The following is a 10,379-nucleotide window of genomic DNA, read 5'->3' as shown; positions in this document are numbered from 1 at the left end:
ATGGTAGAGAATTTTTCCTTTTTTCCTAAAAATATTAGTGCTCTGTACATACCATATGTTGAAGAACTTTTCTCTTCCAGTTTTCCTTTTCTTTCCATTCTCACTGCACCTGCAAATTGAAAAAGAATATATGACATAAGTGCAATGTCTGGCTGATGACCCACTTTCTTGTAAAAGTCATTAGTCCGTAAAAAGTCCTAATGGTACATAATAAGAAGAAACATACAAACAATAAAATTATTTTTAATGTCACTTTACAATTACTTTTATTGTCTAAAGCACTGGAAACAAAAAGTATTGTAGTTTACCAACTTCTGAATGCTTGTCCTTCTCAATCACGTTCTTTAATATTTTCTCCTTCAGACTCTCAAAACATTTCTCCTTTACGGGCACAGAGCACTGTATCTCTGTCCCTTCAGAGCTCACTGATGTGGAAGACCTCTTTTTTTTACTATTCCCTTTGGGTAACTTTAGACTATTGGTTAAAGGCATTTCCAGATGCAAGGCATGTACATGGGACGAGGGTGCTGAAAACAAGAAGACAGATTTACTAGGCATTCCATAAGGATTGCAGCCAGATCACTGGCTGGGTCAGATCACTGAAATGTCAAGTATCGGTCATAATATCATCACGCTTAACATATAATTACTACATATGAATGCCTAGGTCTTAGTCTTACGTACAAGACAATACATGCCACAGAAAGTTTCTTTGTCTGTTTTGGAATTTGCGCTCACTTTTGAACTACTTGTACTGTTTAAAGCGTACTTTTGCTGCTACTTTTAAGCCTTTTTGTTTCCTTTTTATTTCACTGTAATAGAAACCCATGTCAACAGTAAGGGTTAAAGGTGCTGACATTGTCAATATCGTTTAAGTTAATGTTCCATAATGTGAACAGAGAAAACTAAGCTCTGTCACAACATTTTTAGTGCTATGTATAAAATTTACACTTCTGCTTATTGCAGTTTTCATTGATTTTAATAATATTTAAATCATTCGTTGTCTTTCATGTGTATATTTAATCCGCATTTGAATTACATGCAAAATACTGTGGTAATTTGTCAGAATTCAGGATCATATACTAACAATTCTTATCTTGCACTATTCAGAAAAGTTTATTCAGTGAAATACTTAGGTGTTTTTTAATCTTTATCTGATGCAAATTAGGAAATAACATGGCAAAACAAAACTCAAATTATACTTTTCATTGCTAATATTTATAATCAAATAGGACAATGGAATTTTCAAATAATCAAACTAGAATAAAAGTTCACATTATTGAGGTCATTCAAAACTCTCTATTACTGTGTTCATCAATATTGTGAGAGCTTTAAGTTTCATTTAAATGTAATTAGGAAAGCCTAATCTTCATCAGACCATTGAGGACATTTCAGGACCATGCCAAGGACATACTGTACAAAAATGCAGCTCTGCAAAGTCATAAGGGGTTCAGGTTTTGCAATGCCAGCTGTAGACACTTGGAGGCACCAGTCACCTTTGGTGTCTCTCAACATATGAGCCCAACAAAAGTATCAGCATGGAAAAACACTTGCGGGTTAAAGTGCTGAATCGAAAAAAGAAAAAAGATCCTGAAAAATACCTGGTAGCGGTCAAGATATTAAACAAGACCAAATACAAAGCTGATCTGGAATGGGTTCTTTGAACTCCCCCCCTTTTTTTTTCCAGTAATAAAACAACAACAAGTATTTAAATAAGTAGTGTTAAGATAATTTAGTAAATTCATCAGTCATAAAAGGACTCTGGAGAAAAGGCAAGAACATCTCAGGGTTGACTCTGTGAGGCAGCCTTCCAGGCTTGGACAGACCAACCCAATTCTACTACGATACAACGTACATGTTACATGAAACTTACTCCAGCTCCTAGGCAGCCTTCTCAGGAACAAAATGCCACAGAGTGAGAAAGCCACAGGGGCAGCAAGAGCAACAGCAAGCAGTACATCACCCAGCACACCACACAGCACTTCTAAATGCCAATGTTCCCAGCTGCAAGACGCAAGTCATCACCGTACCGCACAGTCTAGCCAGCAGCCAGAAGCAGCTGCTCAGTTCTGCGTGCTGGCTTCTAGCACAAGACACGAGCCGCATGACCACAGCTGAGCCTTTCCACTGCCTCAAATCAACCACCACCTCGTTTAAGACCATAATCCTTTCAAGACTGGTCTACCATTCAGGCTCTTGCCTTTGTCTGTATTTCAAGTGGACTTAGCTTGCCGGGGTACTTATCATCGACACAAAACACTACCCAAATTATTCCTTTCTTGGGTTTCCTAATTAACATTTGTCTCTGTTACAGGACTGAACTGCTTTGCCATCTGTGGAGCAGTAAGTATATTTCAGCACCTCAGTAAAAGAAAAAAGTGACACTTCTTCACATCATCGTGCTATCAACATCTCATCTCGTTTCTAAAAAGAGCATGAAAGGATTACTTAAATGCACATAATTTGGTCAGGTCACTGCCATTTTGATGAAAAGATATGAGACTACTCCATCCAAACAAGCTCAAGAGAAATTTACTCTCAATATTAGATGAATTAGTATTTGAACTTCGTTATTCAGAAGAAATCCTGACCTCAGACATTCAAACGTGCTCTGCTATTGATAGCCACAGCACAACAAACTTCAGTATCTCAGTATTTCAACACAAGCATATCTGACAAAGTAATCGGCTAGTAACTAAATAACTGTTTGAGGGAACATTTATCACAGGCAGAAATCTGCTACAGTCACACAAATATCCATCTCAATCATAGAGCTCTCCAAACTGCCTTTCTATAGTAACCTGAAGAGAGAAATTACTATTATGCCTGCATACACTGCAATGTTATTCTTGGCTTTTACTTTTATTAATCAGAAATCATTCTAGATTGAGAATCATAAATTCTCAAATCCTAAATAAAGTGTTAAGGCTTACAAAGCCTAATTTTCAACTGTGCAATCGTTATGCCTTACAAGTAACCACAAAATTAGACAAAGTAGACAATCACAGTCTGAAGGGCAAGTAACAAATACAAGAAAAATATTGGTTTATAAAAAACTTCCTTTATGGAAATATTACCACATATTTTTTAACTGTTACTTTTAATTGCAATTTCATTCCTGTTGAGGAGTCTAGTCAGCCACATCCCACAGTGAAGCGTGGGAGGTCTGCAATTAACACTCAGAGAGAAAGATGCTTAGAAATTAGACTTGATAAACTACTGATTATGTCATTGTTCTAGGATCAATTTTATCACCAGAAGACTGATTTCAGATTGAAAACAAATGTAAGCCACAGCAATTTTCAGTCTGCTTTATGACACGTTTCCAGTGCTACCTCTCCTGATCTGGCACGGTGAAGTGACACAAGCCCCCTTCGTGCGAGCACAGGCACAGAACAGGATGAACAAGCACAGCAGCACAGACGGGCTTTTAATGGTACTGCTTATTTCAGTTCAGCAAATTAAAATAAATTATATCAATGCAAAGTGACTTATCTTGTCGCATGATATTGTATTCCATGGCTTTTGGTGTTTCAACTTTCCTAATAACAGAAATACCATAATCTGCATTAATATACAACTTAAATCATAACACGACCAGCATAATTCATGGTTCTATCATAACTAATTTTGTGGTTTGAATTCCCAGTCCATAGGATGAATTTTACATCTAAATGCGCTTTAAATACATATTACAGATTAATACCAGATCCTGCACAAAACAATCTCTTTAGGAAGGATGAGGACATGAAAGGTTCTTGCTTGCCTTCAGTTAACTACTCCAAGAATCAGCTGGGAACTTCAGGGCAGAGATTAGAAGGGCAGACATTCAAATTAGGAGTAAACCTGACTGTCAATAGATGTTCGGAGTAAAACAAACAGCTCCAGAGTAACAAGAGCTTTAGTTCACTGGAGTCTGGATACCTCTTAAAAGCAGAGTAACCAATAACACTGGCAGGAGTTTATTAAAAAGTGATTGATCTCATTTTCTGAAAATACGGTACATCAGCTGTTTCTTGTTCCTGCTGCAGTAAATTGCTATCAATAAAATTACGTAAAAGTATACAATGTTTTTTTCTTTTATCATAAGTGCAAATTTGTCCCATACAGTTAACCTAATGCTACCCTACTAGCAAAATCATCTAGACTGAGCTAAAACAGGAAATAACAGCTAATGATAATATTGTTATATTACTATTATAAATATTGTATTAATATTGTTATATTAGTAAATGTAACAATATTTTCCTTTTACTTGAATTTTAAAACCCAGATTGCTTGCTGAAATTATGTTTGCTCAAGACGTAACAGTTAAACTAAAAAAAATGGTGTAGAGTTACAGAAACCAAGAAAAATTATCACAAATTTTAAGAAAATTACAACTACAAAAAGATCTGAACTTCATGTAGTCAAACTGGAAAACTACAGTGTTTTGCATGTATTCAGACTGACTGTGAATTTAAAGTCTGTGAAAGGCTAGGTGACAAAAAGGCCAGTTATCTACATTTTAAGCAGTCTGACAAATGAAAGCAAGGATTCTTAGTTATGTGCGTACAATATCAGGTCATCACAAGTAGGTCCATACACCAGTTTAGGCAAAGCAGTACCTCTGTTCAATAATTAACTGGCAGTGTACCAGTGTCTACCGAAGTGCACAGTAGTTCCATGTAGCCTGTGGACTGAAGGAATCGATCACAGTGCTTTTGTGTTGCCTTTACGAAATTGCAAGTTGTTCATTTTGAGCAACGATTCTGAGAAGGAATCTACGTGTTAATACTATGATTTGCCATTTATGCTTCTGCACTTCAGTGCACCCTATCCCTCCCCTCTGAAAAACACCCAAGTTAGTATCTTTGGAATAAAGAAGTCATTAAAATGCATCATTTTCAACGACATAAAATTGTATTTTCAATTGACTCCACTGATAGCCCCCATCAGAAGTCTAAACTTCCAAAACCACAAATTGCATCTCTGGGTCTAAAACAGTACAGCTCTTTTACAGAAGGGTTGGTGATCATAATAGGCTGTTTCAGGCTAAATACTTCGTCACCTCCATAATTTCTGAAACTATCTACAGTTATCTACTTCAATGATTACGAAGACAGCAGGTCCAACTTAAGTGCACTTAAATTCCATAGTGTTGTCAAAATCTAGAACACCAGATCTGTCCAGTCTGTGTCAATAAAAATTTAAACAGCAGAAATATCATAAGAGGACATAGATTTAAAATAGTTCTTTCAGATTAAAAAAAGCAGACAATTACAGAATAGTCTGGATTTTACACCAGAGTTCCCAAATTGTAACATACAGAGTCACAATGCTTACGCTAAACAATGCGATATATTAAATTACACTTAGGCAGGCAGATGTTCCTGCATAATGCAAATTAACTTTTCTCAATAATTTCAAGCATCAACAGGAACGAGAAAGAAAAGCTTTGGGCACCTCTCCTTTATATATTAGCTTGCCATTGTTTAAACAGGTTCATTAGAAAAGGAAAAGTAGTGATAAATAGAGTGGATTCTATTCATTACACCAAATTCTTGCACGCTTCAGAATTACGTGTGCTTAAGTAACATGACTTGAGAACCTGTGCTATTTCAAAAGCAAAAAGATGCCTTCTAAAGCAGAGAACACAACAAAAACTATTCAGTAGTGTAAAGTAACTCCAGAGGTTTCAAACCTGAACTTAAAAGCTACATTTTTATTTTTCTTCTAAGAAGAATAAGACAAATGAGTTTCACCAGAGTTAGAAGCCTGAGATGAACCCAAAAGACGTGAACTTTAGTTACAGAATCCTAGAGATACTACTGACAGAGGCAGCTAGCTCCAAAACTTTCTATGAAATCCTGAATTAAAGATATCAAACTGCTTGGATTAGTCTTTCAGCCCACAAAGCTTATACTGCTCAAGTGGATGCTGGGCTGCATACTTCTGAAAACTTCTAGCATTTGGACAAAAAGTCAGTATGAAAGCTCAAGAGAGAGTTCTATTGCATGGAGGAAAACTGCAATACATGAAATCAGGAACAAAAAACAGGTCTGTCCAGAAGGCAAAAAACCCAGAAGACAAAAAGGTAGCTGGCAAATCATTTCCTTGAGAGCTTATAACTCTTAAAATTATGTAGGTTCAAAAAAGCTCCACTAAGCTTTAAATACAGTATAAACTGTATCCTGCAGCATAGGTTGCAAATGCTTCCATCTTCCCATTCTGGACTCAAGTAGCAATACCAGATAATTTTGTCAGGGAATGGTTTTCCCTGACCCAAAGTGTGTGGACATGTCAAATATTTTTGAGTCATAAATAAAGGTGGCTATAAGTGAAACACATTATTTCTTTAATTAGACTCAGCTGTGGCCAAGACCAAGCTCAACAAATAAACAGGTACAAGTGTCCTCATGGATGCTGGGTTTAGAACCAGCTCACGCAGAGTCCGAGCCAGTCCCATGATGGAAGCGGGCAACAAAATAAATACCTGTCAGCATTACCAATTACACATTAAATGGTCCAGAAAACATATCAGAAAAGCCAGAAGTTAAATTCCTAGTAACTGAAATGAGTTTTAATAAACAAGAAACAGATGGTAATTGGAAGCTGTTTGTTTCTTTTACAATCTTGTTCTGTGAGTGGGCAAATATGCATCTCCCCAAAACACTTCTCTTAGTGGCAGAAGACATGAGATAAAAGGACTTTTACAGAAGTAACTTTCCCAGGAATCTGCTATTCAACTGCTATGCAACATATCAAAGGCAAATGAAGACTGTCACATGGTTTCACTAGAATATTAAGTAGCATTTTTAAAAGCTTAAGTGGCAGCTCATTAGAAATTCTTGCAGTCCTTACTTTGACAAATTAGTTTAAGAGATTAATAGATTTTTTTTTTTGAGAGAGAAAGGATAATTACAATCATCTATTTTAATCTACGCAATATTGATCCAAGAATCCTACTCAGCCTTTGCTGTATCAGGTTAAATAGCTATGCTACAACTCGATGAAGTGATCACCTTACACTTTCAGTGGGAGCACGTGTGGGCAGACACCCAAGAAGGGGCCGTACATACTAAACAAAATGCTCCACTGACCCATTGAGCACTGCAGCTACACTATCAGCTTAATGCAAAGTTGTTATTCCCCCCCCCAAACACAACTAAGTTATACTTTGAGTGCCATAATTACACACTTTAAGGTCATGTTGTCCTCCCTTACTATTGATCACATTTACCAAAAGCTTCCCCAACAGAGTACAGTAATTTGATTTTTTCCTCCTCTTACTTTATTGAACAATTTTCTCATTTAAAAAAAAAAAAAAAAAAAGGCTTGTGAGAGAATTCTTTCTTGGAAGCCAATTAAAAATGGTATGATACTCACCCACATAAGAGACTTATTTATGAAAAAAGCATATGGACACCTAACATATACTGGATGAAAACAACCCACTTCTAGGGTCTGCAAACCACTATGTAAACCCTTCCCCAAATCTCTTAATTGCCTCTATCCAAGTGATTCACTTAAACCACATTAGCCAGTGAACTCTTACAAAGTGAGAGGCAGCAGAGTTCCAGTATTGGGCTCTATGCTAACTCTGTGAGGGCGAACCAAGTCTATATACATTTTAGAGGATCTTTCAGAAGTATTTTCATGTAATATTTCACAGCAAGCAAATGACAAAATTTCCACTGCAAACAGAAGCAAAGGTAGAGGAATGCTGACTGCCTCGCAAAGTGCTACTAAGTTTTAAAGCTGAAGCCACAAGATCAATGAGTATATCTAGATTTAGTATATATTAGTATGTTAGTAAACAACTTCATAAATTATTTTTACAAGTTTTAACAATATAAAATATTTTTGAAAGAAATACTGCTTTTTATATTCCACACTCTCAGATCCTCCTTAAAGTGTGTTAGAAAAAGTGCTAATGCAGCTCAAAGCCAGTGAAAGACAAAGAATATGCAGATGGATGAACCCCAGGAAGAGTGGCAGCTTTGCAAGCGTGCAGAAAAGAAAACGTATCCCCTTTTTCTGTGTGACTGAATACATACACGTTTTAACCCTACAACTATACACCTAACTGGTTGTATACTGAATCTCTTTACCTGCCGCTGTTGTAGCTACTCTTCCATCAGTTACTGCTTTGGAAGAAAGATATGTAATCATCTGAATATCTTCCTTGTCTTTACTGGGATATTCATTACGGAAAGTGGATTCTGTGGATAATGGTGTTGTAACTTCCGAACTACGGCTTAAATCAAGGGGGAGACATGGTCCACGCTTCTCAAGTGACATATGAGCAACATCAGGTACTACATAAAAGAAAAAATGTAATATTAAAAAAGGTACATAGGTCCAACAAACAACAGTTTGGATTGCAGCGTTACATAACATAGGAACAGCATACAGCTTTAGCTACAATAAGTCAAAATATCCCATTAGATGAAAACCGTGAAAGGTCTAATTTTTATGATTCAATTTCTCTTGGGCAGTTCTTTATTAGATTAAGATACATTACCCTCCAATTTTGATGACTGTTGGTTTTGACCACTGATGGAGAACACTTTTCCATCAGTAACTGAAGAGGGAGAAGAAACTTTTTCTACAGAATCATCAGGCAAGGAGCAAGTGGCTAAACGCTGTGATCTTCTTCTCCGTTGGCTATGTTTGTAGGATCTAGGGGAATTCACTGGCTGTGATGGACCTAAAAAGAGATCTTTCAATGTTCATGAAGCAGAGAGATACACCATAATCTTACCGCAGTATTTGAGATCTAAAGATGGGGAGTGCTTTAAATAGCTCTTATTTGCAAAGCTGGTAATCACAGCAGAACTGGTAAAAGTAATTAAAAACCGTGACTACCAGGAGCAAAAAAAGTTATGCTCAAGATATGATTCTGCTTTTTGTTTATTATACATTATTAGGGCATGTACTTCCCCACTGATAAAGGCTGTTGTTTTAGCCAAACAGTGTATTTACAATAAGCAACCCCCCATATAACCCATGAGAGTAGGCTACTTATAATGGAAGGGGGCAGTAGGATTTAACAGTAAACAGAACAAATGATCACAGTTAAAGATCTAAAAAGTCATGGATAGTGGTAACATACAACTTAAAAAAAAATAATAAAAAGCAGTGGTTAATTTTATATCCCACCTCCCATGTTCTGCTAACCTGATATCAACACCCCAACTCTATTTCAAATGCACGTTGCCAATGCACGGCACAGTAAGAAGGCTCAAGAACCTCATACTTAAAACAAACAAACATGGGGGGGGATTGATATAGGTTAATATAGGCCTGATTCATTAAAAACAAAAAACCCACACACCCCTACATCTCTCCAATTTTACCCAGTTTCACAAACTTTTGCCTTAGAAAAGCATTTAAGTCATTATTACACTGTAAATCACCATTCTCTCCTTTTCTTAAGCAGTTTTTAGAGTCAAAGATGTACAGATTTAACAATAAAGACACAGCAAAATTAAATTTCCATTAGAGGTGGTAAAGACTCAGAAGCCACAGATTAAAGGACAGCACTAACAAGATCAAAGCTGTTAAGTAACCTATGTTTAAATTAGCTGATTTTTAAAATATTGCTACAGAGAAGTCTAACTTAATCCAAAATACAAACATGCTCAAGGAAAACTACTTACCATTATTTTAGGGGTGGGGAGGGAAGGCGTATTACAATATAGATGACCGCTAATATTTTGTGGGGACAAAATACAACTTATACCAAGGTGTCCTGAATAAATAAAGATGGCTGAATTTGAACCCCTCCCTCTCCCATTCATTTAAAGTTATCTGTGAGAAAAGATTAAAAGAAACTTATCTCCTAAGGGAAAATATCAAATCAAGGTTAAGGGGAACACATGATGCAGGTATAGTCTTCCATCCTCAATCACTATTCTAAAAGTGAAATAAAAATGTAGCTTTTGACTTACTGGAACCCACATTTATTTTAACTGTTGGCTCATCATTTAACGTTCTTCAGGCAACAAAGAGCCTGACCCTAAGCAACACTAAAAACCTAATGTAATCTCAAAAATTATAGAAATATTTTAATATTCACAAAAAACAGCATATTCAAGGATGCAGCATAAACCTTTCCCTGGTCTTTTGATAACCAACATTTTGGTACTTCACAAATCAGTTACACATGTTAAAAAGCTGAACACCTATGGTATTATTCTGAGACAAAGAAACACGATTTTTTATTTTTCCCCACCACAGATCTTGAACCCATCTTCTCTTTCACATCATATTTGGAGGAAATATCACATAAGGCGAAGAATGCCACAGCCAACAGGTACAGCACATCAGCCTGCTGAAGGCGGAATTTCTCAGAGAAGGAAAGGTCCACAACCAAGGTGTACGTCTTTTCTTTT

The 10,379-nt window shown here is 36.4% G+C and overlaps 1 protein-coding gene across 1 annotated transcript in view; it reads right to left on the bottom strand.

Annotated features, from left to right (window-relative positions):
- PHF20L1 (PHD finger protein 20-like 1) overlaps positions 1–10,379 on the bottom strand; it is a 60,939-nt gene that overhangs the window by 23,650 nt on the left and 26,910 nt on the right. The window contains exons 11-14 of the mRNA XM_019470674.1: positions 8,507–8,692; positions 8,094–8,300; positions 309–527; positions 52–109 (exon numbers count right to left, since the gene is read on the bottom strand). Of these exons, the coding sequence (XP_019326219.1) occupies positions 52–109; positions 309–527; positions 8,094–8,300; positions 8,507–8,692 (670 nt within the window). The remainder of the gene's footprint in view (positions 1–51; positions 110–308; positions 528–8,093; positions 8,301–8,506; positions 8,693–10,379) is intronic.

Source organism: Aptenodytes forsteri, unplaced genomic scaffold (genome assembly GCF_000699145.1).
Source record: "Aptenodytes forsteri isolate BGI_AS27 unplaced genomic scaffold, ASM69914v1 Scaffold223, whole genome shotgun sequence".
Classification (NCBI taxonomy): domain Eukaryota; kingdom Metazoa; phylum Chordata; class Aves; order Sphenisciformes; family Spheniscidae; genus Aptenodytes; species Aptenodytes forsteri.
Note: the sequence above shows the minus strand (reverse complement) of the source record. Positions and strands in the feature narration are given on the sequence as shown.